The 24,739-nt window shown below is 35.8% G+C and overlaps 1 protein-coding gene across 1 annotated transcript; it reads left to right on the plus strand.

The window, feature by feature from the left end:
- Positions 1–1,612: 1,612 nt before the first annotated feature.
- PDIA6 (protein disulfide isomerase family A member 6) lies at positions 1,613–20,844 on the plus strand. The gene is made up of 13 exons (XM_053709681.1): positions 1,613–1,762; positions 8,835–8,976; positions 9,345–9,402; positions 11,453–11,579; positions 13,636–13,742; positions 13,859–14,001; positions 14,853–14,967; positions 15,239–15,379; positions 15,548–15,632; positions 17,498–17,570; positions 18,307–18,465; positions 19,996–20,092; positions 20,288–20,844. The coding sequence occupies exons 1-13, from the start codon at positions 1,744–1,746 to the stop codon at positions 20,354–20,356; spliced, it is 1,335 nt and encodes a 444-aa protein (XP_053565656.1). The 5' UTR covers positions 1,613–1,743; the 3' UTR covers positions 20,357–20,844.
- Positions 20,845–24,739: the final 3,895 nt, after the last annotated feature.

Below are 24,739 nucleotides of genomic sequence, written 5' to 3' on the forward strand. Positions count from 1 at the left end.
ATACAGGTCAATTGCAGACATCCCAACTCTCCCTGAAGTTCAGGGAGTCTCCCTGATTGTAATAGCGGCTCCTTGATGCCAGCAAATGGAATGCAATCTCCCTGAAACTCCAAGTACCATGATCCAATGTGGCCCAAATCCGAAAAGTGTTTCTTTAAGGAATGCCTTTAGTTGCTGGGACGTTATAGAACCCTCAAAGCATGCATCAGTAACCAAAAAGCCCCCACTCATCTTAATAAAATAAAAACACAAATACTACCTTATTTACTGCACGTAATTAAACTTTGTATTCTAAAATATTTAAAGGGATACTAACCACACATTTTTTCTTTCATGATTCAGATAGAGCATGCCATTTTAAGCAACTTTCTAATTTACTCCTATTATCAATTTTTCTTTGTTCTCATGTTATCTTGATTTGAAAAAGCTGTAATAAAAGGTTAGGAGCCGGCCCGTTTTTAGTTCGGCACCTTGGTAGAGCTTGCTGATTGGTTTGCTACATTTAGCCACAGATCAGCAAGTGCTACCCAGGTGCTGAACAAAAAATGGTCCGGCTCTAAAGCTTACAGTACTGCTTTTTCAAATCAAGATAGCATGAGAACAAAGAAAATTTGATAATAGGAGTAAATTAAAAAGGTTCTTAAAATCTCATGCTCTATCTGAATCATGAAAGAAAAAAAAATTGGGTTTAGTGTCCCTTTAAGCATTCAACAAGTGTACGATCACTGGAAAATAGGTTTGTTGTATGTGGTTGTGCAATAAAGCTACTTTTTTTTTTAAATGTGACTTTAGTGGGAAGCTACTTTAATAAGTCTCTATCTTATTTAGGGTGTAAAATATATATCTGGGAGGGGAGGGTTGGCAACGCAGTAGCGGGTGAAGCCACCTCCCTGAAATGAGTTTTTGCAGGTTGGGAAGTCTGAAAATGACACTTGGGAAGTTGCATTGCACATAAGCAGCTGGTGACAAGTAGACACACGTTATGTGCAGTGTAACTTCTAGGGCTTATATCACGTATTTCATTACTGCAGCACCTACAAATTAATAGTGTGCCACTTGGCCAAGATTTGCCTCTACATGTCCGATGCTGTCTGGAGCTAGTACAGGGTGTAAGTGAAAAAGAGGGATTGTAAATAAATAAGGTAGGGAAAATTGTATCTGTATCGCCTGCTTTATTGTCAACTTTTGGTTCCCTAAATTTTACAATGCAGAGTAACACAAGGCCTCAGCAATGGCAGCTCATGTCTAAAAAAACAAAGCCCTCAGTAAAAAATAAAGTAGGCGCCACCCAAAGGTTCCAAGGATTTGAATCAGATAATTCAATACGAACATTAACAAATAAATAGCTAAACGGACAACTTTTTTTTAACAAACTTGGCCTCGCCAAACACAAAACTACAAGCTTGTGCTACAGCATCCTCCATCCTATAATGACTTCACAACGTCCGGTTAAGAAATGGAAGCAGGTCACGCCTGCGTGTAAAACGTCACCCGTCAACCAATGAGATTCCTACAGCTCCAACAAACGTCGAAGACTGGGTCACAGTCACCGGCGATTTCGCTACCCGTCGGTTGCTGATTGGCTCTCTTTCTGATGAAGCTGGCAGAATAGCCAATAGGCAGCGAACACGGCGGGAGGTGATTCGATAGTACAAGGTTGCGGAGAAAAAGTGGGGCAGATAAGCCACAGCTGAGGGACGCGCCAGTGAGTGAACGTTGTCGGTGGAGGGACAGAGAAGGATAATGGCGAGAGCTTTGCTCGGTGAGACGTCTAATTTCCTTCGCATTAGCCTGACTGATCACAATGAGCTAGGGTTGTATTTATGTTTTGTATTTTCTATTTTATTTTAGAATTGCTCGTCTAATAACTATGTTGCATAAATAAACTATGGTATATTTACAATATATGATATATAGTTAGGCTTCTGGGGCTGGTGCATTTTTATAAAACTGTTTTCTTGTCTGCATCGTGTACATCTTGCATTCTGTATTAATTCACTGCAAGAACGTATAAATACTATTAGTTTGTAAGCTCCAAGGGATATTTTAAAAGAAGAAACACATTTACAGAATAATAACATGCAAAATAAATGTTTTAATAGGTTTTAGAGCAGTCATTTTGTATATTTAAATGTGCACTGTTTTGTAGTCAAGGGATGTGTCCCTTAACATTCCCTCGAATAGGTTTGTCGTTACTAGTTTACAGGATCCACTTTAGCCTTTCTGGAGATGGTGGGGGGGGGGGTCAGTATTAGCATCTAAAGGGTTAAACTGGAGTTTCACTTCCTCTATCAATTCTAATACTTGAATACTCCTTTATATATTCATGATTCAGATACAGCCTGCAAATTTAAGCAACTTTCTAATTTACTCCTATTATCAATTTTTATTTGTTATCTTGTTATCTTTATTTGAAAAAGCAGACATGTAAAGCTTAGGAGTCAGCCCAACTTCGTTTCAGCACCTGTGTAGGGCTTGCTAATTGGTGTCTAAAAAGTAGCCATCGGTCAGCAAGCGCTACCCAGGGTGCTGAATCAAAAACAGGCCTGCTCCTAAGCTTACATTTCTGCTTTTTCAAATAAAGATACCAAGAGAACGAAGAAAAATTGATAATAGGAGTAAATTTATAAAGCTGCTTAAAATTGCATGCTCTTTCTGAATCATGAAAGAAAACATTTGGGTTCAGTATCCCTTTAATATTGCTTAATATGTTTTGTTCTCTGAAAATTAGTGGTAAAGGGATTCATTTTTATATTAATGTTATTAGAAGAAAATGCATTATCAAAATATACAAACCAACAACAAAATATGTATTTTGGTTTAGCAATTATGCTGACAGGCTAAATGCAAGTCTACAGTATTTCTAGTAAACATATTAGAGTGGTCACCTGCTTATTCAATATGCTGCCCCAGGTATAAGGTCAGATAGACCTTTAATATAATTATGTACCAGGTCATGTGCCACATTCTGTTACCTGGAACTTTTGTTGATGTTTCTTTGTTACAAAATCCAAGTGATGTATGTAGCATTCATTGCCAAGTTTTATAATCGCCTGTTTACAATTTTATGTGGTTAGGGGTTTCCACAAAAATTAAAAATGCCTGAGGAAAGTGATGGTGAAAATTGGGGTTGTATACCCACTGGTGTGTCAGAAATATGGTGGAGCTCTGCTGAAAAGTTGTGCATTCATGTTTGTCTGCTTTGGAAGGGATTGTTTCTGACAAGTAGTTTTGGGTACCTAATTTTCTATCAGTGCTTGAAGCCTAATAGTGTCCACAAATGAGTACGTTTTGTAAATTTGTGTCAGTGCATATGTTAAATATGGTGCTACAAAATGCAAACTTGAGTGTTTATTTCTTGGATTGCTACAGCATCAAACATATTGATAATGAGCTATGAAATCCAAATATTCTTTCCAATTTACTTATGTTGTCAAATTTGCTTCATTCTCTTGGTATCCTTTTAAGGAACACCACTGTACTACTGGGAGATAATTTCCTCTCTTGAGGAATTCAGCTAAGAGGCATATATGTGCAGCCACCATTCAGCAGCTAGATCTCAGTAGTGCTGCTCCTTATCATACCTAGGTATGCTTATTAAAAAAGGATACATTGAGAACAAAGCAAAATAGGTAATAGAAGTAAATTGAAAAGTTGTTTAAAATTGCTTGTTCTATCTGAATCATGTCACAAAAGTCCTTTTGGTGTATACAGTATGGCACATTTAAATTTTCTTGCAAAATTTAATTGTGAAACCTCTTTAAGCTTTAGGGAATTTTAGTGACCACATGTTAACAAATATACGGCTAGATAAAAAGTTATACTCTGCTGCAGGTAAAAAACAAACAAACATGCAGAAATGAACAGCAGCCAATCGGCATCAACAGTGCTGAGGTCATGAACTCTCTTACTGTGATCTCATGAGATTTCATGTAAACTTCCTTACACTGAATATGGAAATAAGATGAGTGTGCATGAAATCTCGCTCCTTCCGCTGTCCCAGGACAGGTATACTGATTTGCAGCTTAAAAGTCCTTTACAATGGGATTTGGCTACTAAGAAACTTTTGAGGTAAAATATCTTTCATTTTTACATAGAGATGTTCAGGTGATATTTTCTAGTCAGCTTTTTACAGCTATGCTGCATCACTTTCAAGTGTTTCAACATTTGGGTATCATGTCCCTTTAATAACTACCTAGCTAAAATAAATACAAATTGACCTGTAAAATAAAACCTAACCTGCCTTACAATAAAACCTAACCCTACAATTAAATAAATTCCCTAAATTAAATACAATTAACTAAATTCAATACAATTAGCTAAATTACACCAAAAAAAACACGAAATTACAGAAAATAAAAAACAAATTACAAGATCTTTAAACTAATTACACCTAATCTAATAGCCCTATCAAAATAAAAAAGCCCACCCAAAAAACTAGCCTAAGCTACCAATAGCCCTTAAAAGGGCCTTTTGCAGGGCATTGCCCCAAAGAAATCAGCTCTCTTACCTGTAAAAGAAAAAATACAAACAACCCCCCCAACAGTAAAACCCACCACCCACACAACCAACCCCCCCCAAATAAAACCCTAACTAAAAAAACCTAATCTCCCCATTGCCCTGAAAAGGGCATTTGGATGGGCATTGCCCTTTAAAAGGGCATTTAGCTCTATTGCAGCCCAAACCCCTAATCTAACAATAAAACCCACCCAATACACCCTTTAAAAATCCTAACACTAACCCCCAAAGATCCACTTACAGTTTTGAAGAGCCGACATTCATCGTCAACGAAGCTGGGAGAAGTCTTCATCCAAGCGGCAAGAAGTCCTCAACAAAGCCGTCAGAAGTGGTCCTCCAGACGGGCAGGAGTCTTCACCCAGACGACATCTTCTATCTTCATCTTTCCGACGCGGAGTGGCTCCATCTTCAAGACGCGGAGCATCCTCTTCAATCGACGGCTTCTTCTACAATGAAGATTCCTTTAAATGACGTCATCCAAGATGGCGTCCCTTAGATTCCGATTGGCTGATAGAATTCTATCAGCCAATCGGAATTAAGGTTGAAAAAATCCTATTGGCTGATCCAATCAGCCAATAGGATTGAGCTCACATTCTATTGGCTGTTTCAATCAGCCAATAGGGTTTTTTTTTTTTCTCAACCTTGATTCCGATTGGCTGATAGAATTCTAAGGGAAGCCATCTTGGATGACGTCATTTAAAGGAACCTTCATTGTAGAAAAAGCCGTTGATTGAAGAGGATGCTCCGCGCCGGATGTCTTGAAGATGGAGCCGCTCCGTGTTGGAAGGATGAAGATGGAAGATGCCGTCTAGGTGAAGACTTCTGCCGGCTTCATTGAGGACTTATTGCCACTTGGATGAAGACTTCTCCCAGCTTCGTTGAGGATGGATGTTGGCTCTTCAAAACTGTAAGTGGATCTTCGAGGGTTAGTGTTAGGATTTTTTAAGTGTGTAAGGGCAATGGGGAGATTAGTTTTATTTGGGGGGTTGGTTGTGTGGGTGGTGGGTTTTACTGTTGGGGGGGGGGGGGGTTGGTTGTATAATTTTTTTTATTTTTTTTCAGGTTAAAGAGCTGATTGCTTTGGGGCAATGCCCCGCAAAAGGCCCTTTTAAGGGATATTGGTAGTTTAGTTTAGGATAGGGTTTTTTTTTTATTTTGGGTGGGCTTTTTTATTTTGATAGGGCTATTAGATTAGGTGTAATTAGTTTAAAGATCTTGTAATTTGTTTTTTATTTTCTGTAATTTAGTGTTTGTTTTTTTGTAATTTAGCTAATAGTATTGAATTTAGTTAATTGTATTTAATTTAGGGAATTTATTTAATTGTGGGGTTAGGTTAGGTTTTATTTTACAGGTACATTTGTATTTATTTTAGCTAGGTAGTTAGTAAAAAATTAATAACTATTTAGAAACTTTTCTACCTAGTTAAAATAAATACAAACTTGCCTGTAAAATTAAAAATAAACCCTAAGCTAGATACAATATAACTATTAGTTATATTGTAGCTAGCTTAAGGTTTATTTTACAGGTAAGTATTTAGTTTTAAATCGGAATTATTTAGTTATTAATAGTAAGTCTTTTTATTTAGATTTATTTGAATTATATTTGTTAGGGGGGGTTAGGGTTAGACTTTGGTTTAGGGGTTAATAACTTTAGTATAGTGGCGGCGACGTTGGGGGCGGAAGATTAGGGGTTAATAATTTTAGTGTTTGCGATGCGGGAGGGCCTCGGTTTAGGGGTTAATAGGTACTTTATGGGTGTTTAGTGTACTTTGTAACACTTTAGTTATGAGTTTTATGTTACACTTTGTAGTGTAAAACTCGTAACTACTGACTTTAGAATGCGTTACAAATCTTGACGGGATAGGGTGTACCGCTCACTTTTTGGCCTCCCAGGACAAGCTTGTTATACCGGCGCTATTAAAATCCCATTGAAAAAAGACTATACGTAATTTGCGTAAGTTGATTTGCGGTATGGCCAAAAAAGTGTGCGGTGCCCCTAAATCTGCAAGACTCGTAATACCAGCGGTAGTGAAAAAGCAGCGTTATAACCTGATAACGCTGCTTTTTCGCTATAACGCAAAGCTCGTAATCTAGCCGATACTTTTTCCCATTCTATTTCTCAAACCACTGAAACTGAACCAGAATATAACTTTAGTGGGCTCTTGGCAAGATACATTGTGGACTTTTCAACTGCCCAAAACTTGTTTAATTGACTTTGGGCGTAGCGCACCCCCAGTTTGAGACACTATAAAAAGGGGAAATTCAATGGCACCAATTTAGAACCATCGTGTGCTTAGTGATCTCAACTTGCATGTGCACTTACTATTGTGACTCACAAACATAGCTATTCAGGGCAGGTCTTAACAAAAACAAATTGAAATGTAAGACCCAGGCAAATATTTAGAAACCAGAAACTCATTGGTTTCTAGAACTCTGAGAGCTCACTAATCCTGGGTCTTGGTGGCTGCTACAGTTGCATTTTGAATCATGTGTTTGATGATGGGAATTCTAATCCCCGTGTGTTCACCAGGGAAGTATGTTGGTAGTAAGGTGGGGCTCAGCAGGGCTTATACTTTTGAGGTACCCTCACATAGGAAGAGCTATAGAAGGTTTTTTTTTTTTTTTTTTTTTACTGACAAGCCCAGTTTATGTAAACTACAGAGGTATGGACTGCAGTGATTTATTTTAGTGGTCCAGTGTTTATTTGTGTGGCCTTGGGGCACAGCACATGTTTGGTATCTGTCTGCGAATCAATTTGACCACACACACACGCACATATATTTACATACACGGGCATACATGCGCGCGCATACACATTTTTATCACCAATTATGTTTTGTTCTCTTGGCATTCTTACTTGAAAGCTAAACTTAGGAGGTTAATATGCTAATTTCTTAGACATTGAAGATTGCCTCTAATCTGAATGCATTTTGACCACTAGAGGGCATTAGTTCATGTGTTTTATATAGATAACATTGAGCTCATGCACTTGAAGTTACCCTGGAGTGAGTACTGATTGGCTAAAATGCAAGCCTGTCAAAAGAACTGAAATAAGCGGGCAGTTTGCAGAGGCTTACATACAAGGTAATCACAGCGGTAAAAAGTGCATTTCTATAACAGTGTTGGTTATGCAAAACCGGGCAATGAGTAATAAAGGGATTATCTATCTTTTTAAAAAACAAAAATTCTGGTGTAGACTGTCACTTTAACAGTAGAAGTAAATAAGAGCATACAATTTTAAACAACTTGCTATCTAAATCATGAAAGAGAAATTGTGGTTTCAGATGCATCATTTTAAACAACTTTCCAATTTACTTATATTATCAAATGGGCTTTGTGCTTTTCGAATCCTTTGTTGAAAAGAAAATCTAGATAGGCTCATAGGAGCGTACATAAGACTTTAAGTACTCTATAGCAGCAGTGTTTTGCAACATTGTTTGTTTGTAGAAATGTTGCTATACTGTACTTTGTTGCAAAAACGACTATTGAGTGCTAAAGACATTCACGCTCCTGAGCAAATATGAGCCTACCTAGACTTCTTCAGCAAAGGATACTAAAAGAACAATGCAAATGTGATAGTAGACGTAAATTGGAAAGTTGTTTAAAATTGCATGCTCTGTCTGAATCATGACAGTTTAATTTTGACTTTACTGTCCCTCAGACAGAGCATGTGATTTAAAAAAAAAAAAAAATTCTAATTAGCTTCTGTTATCTAATATGCTTAATTATTTTGATATTTTTAGTTGAAAAGCTTAACTAGGTAGGCTTAGGGGCAGCAATTCATTACTTGGAGCTAGCCGCTGATTGGTAGCTGCATACAAATGCCTCTTCATTGGTTCACCAGATGTGCTCAGCTAGCTCATAGTAATGTATGGCTGTCCCTCTATCAAAGGATACAAAGAGAATGAAGCAAATTTGATAATATAAGTAAATTGGAAAGTTGTTTAAATATCACAACCCCTTCACAGATATATGGGAGGATCCCACACATGTGATCCTAGACAGACTACCTGTGAACCTTGTCTGTATGGGCAATTATAAATCTGCCCCCTAATGTTTATAAATCATTTAGTATATAAAATATATTCTGAAATATTAAACAACCATAAAATATTGGCTTTTTATGATCTATTATTGGTTTATTAATACAATAAGAATTATCACTTTTTAGTTCCTTAGATTATCCAAGCTGTTTTTTTTTTTATTGTTATTCAACACGATCAATGTAGCTCAGGGTGATGTTTGTCTGATAATATTAACGTTTGTTCATTTATTTTATTTTCAAAATGTGCTTAAATAATGTAATTTTATTTCTAGGTGTCGTTGTTTGTACAATGTTAGTTACAGCAAACAGTATGTACTCATCCGGCGATGATGTCGTAGAGTTAACACCAGCAAATTTTAACAGTGAAGTTATCCGAAGTGACAGTTTATGGCTTGTGGAATTTTATGCTCCCTGGTTAGTATTGGACCCTTGTGTATTTAAGCAGTCAGTATTGTAGTTATATTAGGTAGAGGGGAAGACCTACCTCTTCATGTGAGAGAGACATACATACATACATACATACATACATACATACATGCATATCTCTTTCCATCTCCTCCATAGCTGGGTTCAATGATAGGGGTATACAGTGACAAGATACAAATCTAGTACAGAACAGATTAACATTTCCATTAAAAGTTTTTGGAATCCCCTTGAAATGTGGTTTTGGTCATATTTAGAGAGTCTATTCCCATCAACAATATGTATTTAACATGTACAGAAAAGTTCATGACTAGGGATCATTCTATTAATTTAAAAGTATATTTGTTTTCTTCTTAAAGGTGTGGCCACTGTCAACGATTGACACCTGATTGGAAGAAAGCAGCCACTGCCTTAAAGGTAAATGAAAAGCTTTAAAGGGACAGTCTACTCCAGAAGTTTTATTCTTTTAAAAAGGTAGATAATCCTTTTATTGCCCGCTCCCCAGTTTTGCAAACCCAAAACACTTTTTTATATTAAAGGGACATGAAACCTCTTTATTTATTTATTTTTTTTTTTCTTTTTTCTTTATGATTTAGAAAGCAGATCATTTTAAACAACTTCCTAATTTATTATCAGGTATTTATAGTGCTGCGGAATCTGTTGGCGCTCTACAAATATAATTTACTTCTATTATCTAATTTGCTTTATTCTCTTTATATCCTTTGTTGAAAAGCATATCTAAATAGCTGCTGATTTTGTGGCTGCACAAAGATGCCTTATTGGCTCACCCATGTGCATTGCTGTTTCTTCAAGAAAGGATACTAAAGGAATGAAGCAAATAAGCCTCTGCAGATTGCCCCTCTTATTTCAGTTCTTTTGACAGACTTTTTTGTTTTTAGCCAATAAGTACTGACTCCTAAACTCCACGGTAGTGAGCACAATGTTATCTATATGGCACACATGAACTAGCGCTGTCTAATACTTGAATTAAATACTCCTTGAAAATTACAGTGAGATATAGATAAATAGATATATCTATAGCTCCTGCAAAAATGTTTGTTTTTACCTTTTTGGAGCTAGAAAGTTTGTTGATATGAATAAGTGTTGTGGCACAATGTTAATATTGTTTAATATGTTGGTGCTCGGAAAATTAGTACCAAAGAGTCATTTGTTTATCTATAAGAAGAAAATGCATTATCAAAATATACAAGCCACCAAAAAAATGTAATCAGATACCTAATAATGGTTTAGTAATTATGCTGACAGGCTAAATGCAAGTCTACAGTATTTCTAGTAAACATATTAGAGTGGTCACCTGCTTATTCAATATGCTGCCCCAGGTATAAGGTCAGATAGACCTTTAACATAATTATGTACCAGGTCATGTGCCACATTCTGTTACCTGGAACCTCCTTTGATGTTTCTTTGTTATAAAATCCAAGTGCTGTATGTAGCATTCAGTGCCAAGTTTTATAATGTTTGATCTTATTTTATATACTGTATTAGTGTTTTACAGTCCCCTGTTTACAATTGTGATTGGGGATTTCTACAAAAATAAAAAGTGTCTGAGGAAAGTGATAGAGAAAAAAAAAAAGCTAACATTTTAAAGGGACACTGAACACAATTTTTTTTTTTTTTTTTTTTTTTTTTTTTTTTTTTTTTTTTTTTTTTTTTTTTTTTTTTTGCGATTCAGATAGAGCATGCAATTGTAAGCAACTTTCTACTTTACTCCTATTTTTCTTTGTTCTCTTGCTATCTTTGTTTGAAAAAGAAGGCATCTATGCTAAGGAGCCAGCCAATTTTTGTGTCGGCACTCTGGACAGCACTTGTTTCTTGGTGGGCAAATTTATACAACAATTGGCAAGAACAACCCAGGGTCAACACCAAAAATGGGCCGGCATCTAAACTTAGTCTTGCTTTTCAAATAAAGATACAAAGAGAATGACAAATTTAATAATAGGGGTAAATTAGAAAGTTGCTTTAAATTGCATGCTCTATCTGAATCACAAAAGAAAAAAAATTGGGTTCAGTGTCCCTTTAAAAAAAAGAGAGAAAAAAAAAAACGTTAAATTTAGTCAGTCAATCTCCTACTCCAAACACACTAAGGAAAGCGAAGAGAGCACGTACATTTATATCAAACAGAATTTTCTTATTTCTCTGTCATCTCACAACTCCCTGCTCATACCTATCCCAGCATACTCTTATACATTCTAAATTGGTCTATTCTATGACTTGAGGATACAGCTGTGTTGGCTTTCTTTCTTTTTCTGTTAGCAGACAGCCGGTACAATTGTGGGGCGATATTTGCATTGCAATTAAATAACCGTAATTGGGAGTGATCTAACATAATTAGGGGCACGGTTTTCAGTGTAGAAAAACATGTTCTATCCATTTTGAAAGCTGTGGGATGTGTTAATGTTGATAGCCAAATAGGACATTTTAATTCTGATTTCTATGTTGCTTTCAGGGTGTTGTGAAAGTGGGAGCTGTAGACGCAGACAAACATCAGTCCTTGAGTGGCCAATATGGTGTGCGAGGATTTCCGACCATCAAGATATTTGGATTAAATAAGAACAAGCCTGAAGATTATCAGGGTAAATAAGGCTATTTTGATAATGCTTGCATCATGGTAGTGTGGTGCACATATTACAGTGAAGAAGCCCACACAAAGAGTTGCATATTATGTTACATTAATGGGACATGGCAGTAAAGCAGTTTGTTCAGAGCATTGTACTCAAAGCTTCCATCTTACAGTTGATGTATTAGCAATTAAGCCACTTTGTTTTTGTCACTGAAACAAATAAAAAGCTGTTTAAACAAAAAGGAAATGTGTGTTTGTGCACAGCTTATACTGCAATGTTCACTGGCTGACGGAGAGAACTCCCACGGCTTTATAGGTGGATAGGGACAATTCTCACTGTATACAGTACAGGATTGATCATTTTAAAGAAAACAAAATTCTGTTCTATATTTTGAAATAATGTCATTTTAGATAGCATCCCATCAGTTAGTGCAGTGTTAGTTTAAATCTGTAATTCTTTTTAAATGAGCACAACTTCATTCCATCCATAAATGATGCAGCTTTCCCTTTGTTGCTAACTTATAGTGAATATGCTATTCTATAGTAATACTGAAACCAAGATGGACCTTTTTTTTAGAGATCCACACAAGGTTTCTGCTGCTGCACACTTCTGACCCTGCTGTGCTTTATGGCTATTCTTAGCAGCACTAAACTAGCATAAGAGAGTCCATATTTAAAAACTGTTTTGGAGGTAAAAAGTGAAACTGGTTTGCATATCCTTACCCAGAGTCCCTTGCTCAATAGAAAAGCTATTTACATTTTATTTTAATTTTATTTTTTTACATCTATTATCTATCACTATTATCCAATTTGTTTAGGATATACAAGGATCTACTCTGTATGTTTATATAAATCTATTGTACCAGATTGAGTGTAGCGCAAGCGATATCCGGTTTTTGCAATAGTTTGCGCACAGGTTAAATTGCGCTTGTGTTGCAAGAGTCGCTTGAGCAAAGACGGGATTTATGATAGAATGATTACCGCAACTTCAGAGCTCTGGTTAACGGTTTTGTGAAAATAAAGTCTCACAAAACACATTTTAAATTGCAAAGTATAGTTACATTCATAATAACACCATCTGATAACTTTAAAAAAATATTGCACACAAAGATATGAGGTATATGTGTGTGTGCATATATGTATATATGTATGTATATATATATATATATATGTATATGTATGTGTGTGTGTGTGTGTGTATATATATATATATATATATATATATATATATATATATATGTGTATATATATATATATATATATGTATATATATGTATATATATGTATATATATATATATATATATATATATATATATATATATATATATATATATGTATATAGTGAGCTCTTTGCAGTTAAGATGATGGAAACATGGAATTCATATTTATGCATTATTAATATTTAAGTGTTATACTGTGTATTTACTGTAAATATTTTATATTCCAATGTTCTGCACATAGCAGATTATGCTCTACATATAGGTATAGATATGTACAGGAATATCTATTTAGAAATACTTAATCCTGTATATGTGTGTGTGTGTGTATATATATATATATATATATATGTATGTGTATATATATATATATATATATATATATATATATATATATATATATATATATATATATATATATATATATATATATATATATATATATATATATATATATATATATATATATATATATATATATATATATATATATACGGTCAGATTAGCGCGCAAGTAGGGTATTAGTTTTTTGGGGGGGTTTTAGCGGTTTGCACATGTCTGGTTAGAGCAAGTGCAATAACTTTTATACTTTCAACTCGTAATACGATCGCAACCTGACGCGCGCTAAATAGTGCTCCACTTATAATCTGCCCCATTATATATTCTTTTTAAAGAAAACATTGCATTGTGTTTCTTGAAATAAAGTAGAAATTCTTAGGTTGCAATACAATAAAATAAATGTAAGGACTCATTTTTAATATTTCACACTTTTTTTTTTTTTTTTTATCATCAGAACTATTTTATACAGTTACCAGTGCACTGATTTCATTTATACCCCTCTTAATTTGTAGGAGGGAGGACAAGTGAAGCTATAGTTGATGCAGCATTAAGTGCCCTGAGACCATTTGTGAAAGAAAGACTTAGTGGAAGAAGTGGTGGATCTGACTCTGGAAAACAGGTAGGTTTCTGATCAATAGCACCACAATTTTAAATCTAGTTTACACTCTTTTTATTCCATATATTACTTCTGTTAAACCTTTTAAAATTGTTGTTCTGTGATCTTTTTATTAACAGTACAGATCGGATAGTAGTGGCAGCAGTGGTGGTAAAAAAGATGTAATTGAACTAAATGATGACAACTTTGATAGCCAAGTGTTAAACAGCGACGATGTGTGGCTTGTAGAGTTTTATGCTCCTTGGTGTGGACACTGCAAAAAGTAAGTATTATTATTATTATTATTATTATTATTATTATTATTATTATTATTCTGTTTTATAGACTGGCAAAAAAATGTTTTGTACAATTTTTTTTTTTTTTTTTTTTTTTTTGTAACTGAAATTCATGGAAATTTGTTTACCCCCAATATTCCTTGGCGGCGCTATTCAGTATTTTTGTTTTAAAACTAAATAAATACTGAATATTTGTTAAACACTGTGCTCATTAAAACGAGTGTAAATGTTTAAAAGCTTATACTTGCCTTCAGCGAGCTGGAGAGCCGCGCTAGCACGGTCCTCTTCTTCAGAGTCCCGACGGTTCTAATAGGAGACTTAGCGCAACCAGCTCCCTGAACCTGCACTTAAGGGCCTTAGGAACTGCTGCACTAAATGTCCTGTTAGTGCGACCAGTGCACTGTGAATTAGAGGACTGGGTTAGCCCGGTCTCCAGTGCGCTGGTGCATTAATTTGGATATTCCTTTAGTTTTAAACTAAATGAATATCTGATTTTCATTATGATTTTACATTTGAAACAAATGCAAATCTCTACTTTTTTTATTATTTATAGGTCTGAGAGCAGCTGATTTTATCACCAGCAATACTTTTCTTTAATATTGAAATGAATATCTTTCATTGTTAAAGCCACTAAATTCGGTAGCACTAGGTACTTAATGACGCCAAAAAATAATAGATGCACAAAACGGAATAATCAAAACTAATGAATTCGTGCAGATAAGTGTTCCATACAGCAGCAATTTTATTTAACTGCTTGGTGGCTTCACATTGTGCATTTGAATTATAGCTTTGGTCTCATGCAAAGCACTTGTTTTTTATTGGGGTTTTTTTCTTGCAGTTTGGAGCCGGAGTGGGCAGCTGCTGCTTCTGAAGTTAAAGAACAAACAAAAGGAAAAGTAAAACTAGCAGCCGTAGATGCCACTGTCTCCCAGACCTTAGCTAGTCGCTATGGGGTGAGTAGGGTTCAATCCAGATTCATTTTTTTAGTATAACTGTAATACAACCTATTATAGACTCATTAATCCAACCAATATTTTATATAGAATAGTGTCTACTCTTAATTAGTGCATTAAATGTTTATTTTTTTTCAAGCTTCATAAACGTTTGTCATTCTAATGCACACATGAGACTCTGTACATTGTTAATTAATAGTGCAATTTATCGTTAAACTTCCAGCTGTATTCATATGACTATTTGTATGACATTTTGTTTCTTCTATTTCAGGTAAGAGGATTCCCCACCATTAAGATTTTCCAGAAGGGAGAGGATCCAGTTGATTATGATGGTGGAAGAACAAAAGCTGATATTGTTGCTCGGGCTCTTGATTTGTTCTCTGAGAATGCTCCACCACCAGAGCTTCTGGAGGTAACCGATGTTTCAAAACATATGGACCCTATATCAAATGTATTTCTTTTTATTTCCGCTTATTTCCTTCACTACACTCTATTGTGCCTGCTCTGATTTGCTTTTGTCTTGTGATATTCAGAGGTGTGCGGTTTGTTTTTTTAACCATTGCTTCTGTTTTGTTCTTAGATCTTAAATGAAGATGTTGTGAAGAAGACTTGTGAAGAACACCAGTTGTGCATTGTGTCTGTATTGCCTCACATCCTTGACACAGGTGATTAAATAAGATCCTTTTTCTCACCTTTTGGGGCCAGATTATCTGAAGCTCTCTGGTGTGGTGAGATTCTATAAGATGCCTCATCACTTCTATGAGGACCCTCGGGGATCAATGTTAAAATTAATTTTACTTAATTCTGTACTATGCAGAATTATGTATCATAGCGACATCTGCAAGAAACAAAAGGATTATTAAAGCTTTAACTCTTCCCCCCCCCCCCCTTTACCTTCCTTGCCAACCTCTTTTGCTCCTGTTTCTTCAACAGGGCATCACGGGCGCTCTGTCTAATCACAGTGCACCAGGTTGCGCCATTGAACTACATGTAGAATGCTCCCATGCTGGTTAAAGTTGTTGGCTACTTTACCTAGCGCTGGAGCGCACTACATGTAGTTCAGCGGAGCAACTGACAGCACTATGACTAAACAGCATGCCGTGATGTGCAGTTGAAGAAACCAGAAGAGGCTGGCAAAGAAGGTAAGTATGGGTTTGGGGGGATTAAATATTTTCTTTTTTCTTTCTTCAGATGTTGCATAATTCTGCAGAATTATGTAACATTAATTTTTAGCGTTGACTGGTCCTTTTTTAAGAGGAGTTCACAAATATAGTTTTATGTTAAGGATAGACACTTGCTTAACAATAAGTTCATTTCTGTCCATGCTGGTGAGTTTTTGAGACTCGATCATTAGTGAGAGTGTAACTCCTGTGTTTTTTGTTTTTTCCAGAAGAACCCTCCTTGTTTGTGTTCATAAAGTAATGGTTGCTGCCATGTTGTAACCTAGTTTTCCGTTGTTTTAAAAGTCTGATCACCTATTTCCTCTGCTAAGGCCAATAAGGAATGTATATTAATGAGCTACTAGAATACCAGCCTTAATATGTTAAATGTCCTTTTATTATTGTAAGATAAAATATAGATAAGACTAATTTCTTTAGCATGTTACTTTGATATTATTAGTTTTTACAGCTGTTTGAGTAGAGCCTAAGCGTTACTCAGTTTTATAGTCAAATTATAGAATCAATACAGATATTGCGTGTTTCCTTTTTTGTTAAGTGCTAACACAAACTGTGCTACTTCAAATTCTGAATTTGCTTCACATGTCACATTGAAGGGATATGAAACCCCAAATTTTTTTTCTTTTATGATTCAGATAGAGCACGCCATTTTAAACTTTCTAATTTACTTCTATTATCAACTTTTTATTTGTTCTCTTGGTATCTTTTGTTGAAAAGCAGGGACGTATGCTTATGAGCCTGCCCATTTCTGGAGCACTATATGGCAGCAGTTTTGCAAGAGTGTTATCCATTTGCAAGAGCACTAGATGGCAGCACTATTTCCTGCCATGTAGTGGATGCCTACCTAGGTATATCTTCACAGACTATTGTGGAAACAAATTAAATTTAAAAAATTAGAAGTATATTACTTTTTTGGTGTGTGTGGTGTGTGTGTTTTTTGTTTTGTTTCGTTTTTTTTTTTTTTTTTTTATTAAAATAGTTTGCTCTGTCTGAATCACAATTGAAAATTATTGGGTAGATCTCTCCATTCGGAGGATTCATTCTCCTCCGTAATGAGCAAATCCAGATTTGAGTGTGTTGCTGTTGCGCAAGGATAAATGCAACAAAAAAAGCAGAGTGGCACAAAGATTCTCCACATTAGGAGGTGAACAAAACCTGAATGCACTTGTGTATCCCTTTTAAGGACCATCCAAAAAGTCTATGGACTGTTAGAATATATACACAGATTTATTCTTGTTTCATGGTTTAGTAAAGCTTACAGTTCATCATTTTGTGTTTTTGGAAAATGTCTGTGTATATTCTTTTTCAGTTTGTATAGTCCACAAAGGAAATATTTTGCTCTTGCTTTGCAGGTGCTGCTGGAAGAAACTCTTATTTGGAAGTGTTACTAAAAATGGCTGAGAAATACAAGAAGAAGATGTGGGGGTAAGGGACAAGATATTACTGTAACTAATCTGTCAATCAAAAGCAGACATAATTAGTCTTAAATAGTACAGCATAAATATTGTAATCTTAACATTTGGAGTACAAAACTTGTTTATACTTTAATTTTAGTAGAATAAACTCAATTTTTAAGATTTAATTTTCCTTAAAGGGCCAGTAAACCTACAAAATGTTATATAATTCTGCTTAGCAGTAACTTTTATAAATCTAAAGCTTTCAGAATTTTTTTTTTTTATTACAAAATTTAATTTACCTTAACGCCGCTCCAGGCTCCATTGAACGGGTCTTGGTTTTTCAAAAGCATTTCACGGGCATGCTGTCTAGTTGCAGCGCACCCTATCGCGCCATTAAACTGAATGTAGCTCGCTCCCGATACCAGAGCGGGAGCGAGCTACATTCAGTTTAATGGCGCGATGAAGCACTTTTGGGGAAAAAAAGACCTGCTCAGGTAAATTCAATTTTGGAATAAATATTTATAAAGTTGTCTCTAAGCTAATGTTATATAATTCTGCACTATGTGCAGAATTATATAACATTATTTTGTAGGTTTACTGGCTCTTTTTAAAGAGTCAAAAGAAGATGATTTATTTTAATTTTTTTATTTTTGTCTGGTTGAAGCCTTTTTCTTTAAACTCGGCAAGCCACTAATACACACTGAAGTTAGGTAGCTGCATTGTAAATAAATTCTATATAATCTATGAATATCATTCTTTGTAAGGTGGTTGTGGACAGAGGCTGGTGCTCAAATGGACCTTGAAACATCTCTTGGAATTGGCGGATTTGGATACCCTGCCATGGCTGCTGTTAATGCAAGAAAGATGAAGTTTGCACTGCTTAAAGGGTCTTTTAGTGAACAGGGAATCAATGAGTTCTTAAGGTAATATTCTGTCTTCTACACCTTCTTTCTTTTCTGTTTTGTTCTTCAACTTGTAGCAAAGTATAACATCGGTAAAGCAGCATTACATTCTTTTAAAAATGTATACTGCTTTTACTTAACATTTTTAGGCAACGAAAAAATAAATTAATTTGTAATTGAATCTTATGTGTATATGTATATATATATATATATATATATATATATATATAATTATATTTTGTTCCAGCATATATAATGGCTCTTAAAGTGAAAGTAAAGTCAGGGGTTGCGCTCTTTATATATCGAAATTACATGCAAAATTTAACTTTCTTTCATGAATTTTTAGACTTTTCCCTTTCGCATTGTGTGCAAACCGCTAATCGTTCCTCCACCCGTGATAAAAAAATATATATATATATATTTTGCTGTGACAAATCTATCGGTATCTAACCGAATGGCTCCCCCATTGACGTCTCCAGCATCTAGAACAACGCCCACGGCTTCTAATGCGCATGCGGCTAACTCCAAACTGATTCTGTTTCTTAAAGTGCGTTCATGCTAACCGCATGCACATTGACAAAGGCAATCCTGCGCTCAGTGTATATATCGGCGTAGTGAGTGTAAGTGCGCATGTGCAAATTTTTAGATTGTTTGGTACGAGCGCGCATCCTTACGCAATTGACTGTTCTGTCAGTTGAACAGTGAAGACGACATAAACCAGGAAGAATGCGAGGGGGTGGAGGAACACACTGCACAATGCGATCTGTAAAAATAAAATTATTTACAGATACTTATATATTTTTTTTTAACAAAAAAAAAAACAGTTAGTGACTTGAGTATTTTATTAGGAAGGCTAATTGCAGCTTGATTCACTGGAAGCAAAATAAACTTTCACTTTAAAGGGACAGTTCACCCTAACATTTTCTTTCCTTTAAATTATTCCCAATGATCCATTTTACCTGCTAGAGTGTAATAACTTGTTTTATAAGTACGGTAGCTTCTTTACTCCTATTTAAGCATTTGAAAAAGCTGATTTAGCCTGTGTTATAGCCACCTATACTAGAGTATATGCTATTGACCAGCAGAAGTTACACTCTGTGGGCTGCAGTATAGTTAAGCAATAAAATCATTTTCCATTGTTCTCTCTATGTATTAAGCTTTGGTGTTCCAGATAAATATTAGATAAGGAAGCAATTGTTTGTACACAAAACTATAACATAATGACATCTGATATTACCTTTAAGTTCAATCCATTGTAATAGGCTGTGGTTTCAAAGCACAAAACCAGCTACTTCATATACACAAACCTGGAAATGCAATTTTTAAAATATTTTATACTCTGCAGCTGGTATAACAAGTCATTGAAAATACATTAATGGAAAAACAATTTTACAGTGTACTGCCCCTTCAAGGCTGTCCTTTTTAACCTTGGCTTTTAATTTTATGCAAAATGATCTGTTTTGGATTAACAAACAATTGTTGGTTTTACAGAGTTTCCTGATAGTTCTTTCACTTTTCATAATTTTTTTTTTTTTTTTTTCTCCCTTTCAGAGAGCTGTCATTTGGCCGGGGATCAACTCAACCTGTGGGTGGAGGAGCAATTCCTAAAATTAACAAAGTAGAGCCATGGGATGGAAAAGATGGAGAGGTAAAGTAGCATGTCACATATCTTTGTTCTCCATTTTACTTTGTTCCTCTGCAAGGTGCAAATTCTGCCAGTTATAGTGTGTACTGGTGTTTCCTGTTTTTATAAAAAAAGATTTTCATTTAGATCATGTGCCCATGTTTTTAGTCTTTACTGTTGGTATACTTCCAATTTCATTATTTTTAATTTCCCTTGTAGCTTCCAGTTGAAGATGATATCGATCTGAGCGATGTGGATCTTGATGACATTGAGAAAGATGAACTGTAATGAGTCAAAAATACCTCCTTGTTTTGTTACATCCCTCTTCTTTGAAGAGTTTAAAGTTTGTGGGCATCAGTCTATTCTTAATATTGGATGGGACCTGCGATGCCTTTTTTAAACTAAATAATTAACAAATATGCACTTGGACAGAAGGGTCGCAACTGTAACCATAAACGTTTCTTTGTGGGAGAACACTGAAAAAAAATTCTATGAATTGTTGTAACAGTGAATTTCATTGTATTATGTTTAGATTTTGCAAGTTGCTGTTAAACCGGTTTTGAGGGTTGTATAGGAAGAAACTGAATGACATAATGATAATGGGATACCTGGGTTTTGTATCACAGTTTATCAAAAAAAGTTTTGGTATGTTTTCATTTGCTTACACTGCAAAAGTTTTTGTTTGTTTTTATTATTTGTTCAGGTTTTATGTTGGGTATTTTCATCTGCAAATTCAACATCTTGACAAAAGTTAAAATAAAATATTTTTTGAAATATGTTTTTTTATTTATTATTTATTTAACTAATACACCTACAAGCAGAAGGTAAATGAATATAGATTTTTTTTTTTTTTTTTTTTTTTTTTCTCTCTAATGGTGGTAAGGCTCCACGATTCATTCATTACTGTTGGGAATTAATCAACTGTCCACCAGGAGGAGCCAAAGACACCCTACAGTAAAAGTTTTAATATATCTCCTAATTCCTGTTCCCAGTATTTATTTGCCTCGTTCATAAGAGCAGGTGAAGATAAAGGTGTTACTGAGTTTTCACAATCTCTTTTTAACCCGTTAGCCCTCACAGAAACTTGTCTCTTCTCCTCCACCACAACTGCGGTAGCTTCTTTGTCCTATGGTAGGCTGCACTTCAGTCACACTCCCAGGCCAGGAGACAGACTGGAAACAGAAGAAGGATACCTTCTCCAGCTCCTAAACTGTACCTTCCACTGCATTCCTTCGTCCCCCTCCTTTTCTTTCACATCATTTTGAAGTTCACGCTATCTGCCTCTTCTCCTCTGTAGCTTTCATGTTGCTGTTATCTATCAGCCTACTGGTCCAGCATCGCAATTTTTAGACCACTTTGAAGCCTGGCTCCCACATTTCCTCTCTTGTAACGTACCTTCTCTCACCTTAGATGACTTCAATATACCAATAAGGGAAAAGGGTTTTGATACAAAATTTACAAATAGAAAATACTTCATTTAAACTGTTTAATACCTTTTAGATATTGGCAACAATATAAACAGTGGATAAAAAGTCTACACACCCCTGTTAAAATGTCAGGTTTCTGTGATGTAAAAAAATGAGACAAAGATAAATCATTTCAGAACTTTTTCGACCTTTTAATGTGACCTATAAACTGTACAACTCCATTTGAAAAACAAACTGAAATCTTTTAGGTAAATAAAAAAAATAATAATAATATGGTTGCATGAGTGTGAACACCCTTTTTTATAACTGGGGATGTAGCTGTGTTCAGAATTAAGCAATCACATTCAAAATCATGTTAAATAGGAGTCAGTACACACCTGTCATCATTTAAAGTGCCTCTGATTAACCCCAAATAAAGTTCAGCTGTTCTAGTAGGTCTTTCCTGACATTTTGTTAGTCGCATCCTACAGCAAAAGCCATGGTCTGCAGAGAGCTTCTAAAGCATCAGAGGGATCTCATTGTTAAAAGGTATCAGGAGAAGGGTACAAAAGAATTTCTAAGGCATTAGATATACCATAGAATACAGTGAAGACAGTCATCATCAAGTGAAGAAAATATGGTGCAACAGTGACATTACCAAGAACTGGATGTCCCTCCAAAATTGATGAAAAGACGAGAAGAAAACTGGTCTGGGAGGCTGCCAAGAGGCCTACAGCAACATTAAAGGAGCTGCAAGTACTGGCTGTGTGGTACATGTGACAACAATCGCCCGTATTCTTCATATGTTTGGGCTATGGGATAGAGTGGCAAGACGGAAGCCTTTTCTTACAAAAAAAAAAAACATCCAAGCCCGGCTAAATTTTGCAAAAACACATCTGAAGTTTCCCAAAAGCATGTTGCAAAAGGTGTTCTGGTCTCATAAAACCAAAGTTGAACTTTTTGGCCATAATTCCAAAAGATATGCTTGGCGCCAAAACAATACCATACCCACAGTGAAGCATGGTGGTGGTGTCAGCGTCATGCTTTGGGGCTGTTTTTCTTCAGCTGGAACTGGGGCCTTTGTCAAGGTAGAGGGAATAATGAACAGTTCCAAATACCAGACAATATTGGCACAAAACCTTCAGACATGCTGAAAGATGAAGTTCCTCTTCATGTTCAGCTTTCTAGCAGAACGACCCAAAGCATACATCCAAATCAACAAAGGAATGGCTTCATCAGAAGAAGATTAAAGTTTTGGGATGGCCCAGCCAGAGCCCAGACCTGAATCCAATTCAAAATCTGTGGGGTGATCTGAAGAGGGTTGTGCACAGGAGATGCCCTCGCATTCTGACAGATTTAGAGTGTTTTTGCAAAGAGTGGGCAAATCTTGCCAAGTCAAGATGTGCCATGCTGAAAAACTCATAACCAAAAAGACTGAGTGCTGTAATAAAATCAAAAGGTGCTTCAATAAAGTATTAGTTAAAGGGTGTTCACACTTATGCAACCATATTATTTATTTTTTTTAGTTTTATTTCCCTTTACCTAAAAGATTTCACTTTGTTTTTCAATTGAGTTGTACAGTTTATAGGTCACATTAAAGGTGGAAAAAGTTCTGAAATGATTTCTTTGTCTCATTTTTTTACATCACAGAAACCTGACATTTTAACAGGGGTGTGTAGAGACTTTTTATACAGGTGCAGAATTATTAGGCAAGTTGTATTTTTGAGGATTAATTTTATTATTGAACAACCATGTTCTCAATGAACCCAAAAAACTCATTAATATCAAAGCTGAATATTTTTGGAAGTAGTTTCTAGTTTGTTTTTAGTTATAGCTATTTTAGGGGGATATCTGTGTGTGCAGGTGACTATTACTGTGCATAATTATTAGGCAACTTAACAAAAAACAAATATATACCCATTTCAATTATTTATTTTTACCAGTGAAACCAATATAACATCTCAACATTCACAAATATACATTTCTGACATTCAAAAACAAATCAGAGACCAATATAGCCACCTTTCTTTGCAAGGACACTCAAAAGCCTGCCATCCATGGATTCTGTCAGTGTTTTGATCTGTTCACCATCAACATTGCGTGCAGCAGCAACCACAGCCTCCCAGACACTGTTCAGAGAGGTGTACTGTTTTCCCTCCTTGTAAATCTCACATTTGATGATGGACCACAGGTTCTCAATGGGGTTCAGATCAGGTGAACAAGGAGGCCATGTCATTAGATTTTCTTCTTTTATACCCTTTCTTGCCAGCCACGCTGTGGAGTACTTGGACGCGTGTGATGGAGCATTGTCCTGCATGAAAATCATGTTTTTCTTGAAGGATGCAGACTTCTTCCTGTACCACTGCTTGAATAAGGTGTCTTCCAGAAACTGGCAGTAGGACTGGGAGTTGAGCTTGACTCCATCCTCAACCCAAAAAGGCCCCACAAGCTCATCTTTGATGATACCAGCCCAAACCAGTACTCCACCTTGCTGGCGTCTGAGTCGGACTGGAGCTCTCTACCCTTTACCAATCCAGCCACGGGCCCATCCATCTGGCCCATCAAGACTCACTCTCATTTCATCAGTCCATAAAACCTTAGAAACATCAGTCTTGAGATACTTCTTGGCCCAGTCTTGACGTTTCAGCTTGTGTGTCTTGTTCAGTGGTGGTTGTCTTTCATCCTTTCTTACCTTGGCCATGTCTCTCAGTATTGCACACCTTGTGCTTTTGGGCACTCCAGTGATGTTGCAGCTCTGAAATATGGCCAAACTGGAGGCAAGTGGCATCTTGGCAGCTGCACGCTTGACTTTTCTCAGTTCATGGGCAGTTATTTTGCGCCTTGGTTTTTCCACACGCTTCTTGCGACCCTATTGACTATTTTGAACGAAACGCTTGATTGTTCGATGATCATGCTTTGCAATTTTAAGAGTGCTGCATCCCTCTGCAAGATATCTCACTATTTTTGACTTTTCTGAGCCTGTCAAGTCCTTCTTTTGACCCATTTTGCCAAAGGAAAGGAAGTTGCCTAATTATGCACACCTGATATAGGGTGTTGATGTCATTAGACCACACCCCTTCTCATTACAGAGATGCACATCACCTAATATGCTTAATTGGTAGTAGGCTTTCGAGCCTATACAGCTTGGAGTAAGACAACATGCATAAAGAGGATGATGTGGTCAAAATACTCATTTGCCTAATAATTGTGCACTCCCTGTATCCACAGTGTGTGTATGTATGTATGTGTGTGTGTGTGTGTGTGT

This window comes from Bombina bombina, chromosome 4, assembly GCF_027579735.1.
Source record: "Bombina bombina isolate aBomBom1 chromosome 4, aBomBom1.pri, whole genome shotgun sequence".
Taxonomy (NCBI): domain Eukaryota; kingdom Metazoa; phylum Chordata; class Amphibia; order Anura; family Bombinatoridae; genus Bombina; species Bombina bombina.

Bases quoted from the DNA above. Each gene is read 5' to 3' on its own strand.
- PDIA6 (XM_053709681.1), top strand. The intron at 14,002-14,852 runs GTAAGTATTATT...TTTTTCTTGCAG, and splicing joins TGGTGTGGACACTGCAAAAA to TTTGGAGCCGGAGTGGGCAG. The intron at 15,633-17,497 runs GTGATTAAATAA...CTTGCTTTGCAG, and splicing joins GCCTCACATCCTTGACACAG to GTGCTGCTGGAAGAAACTCT.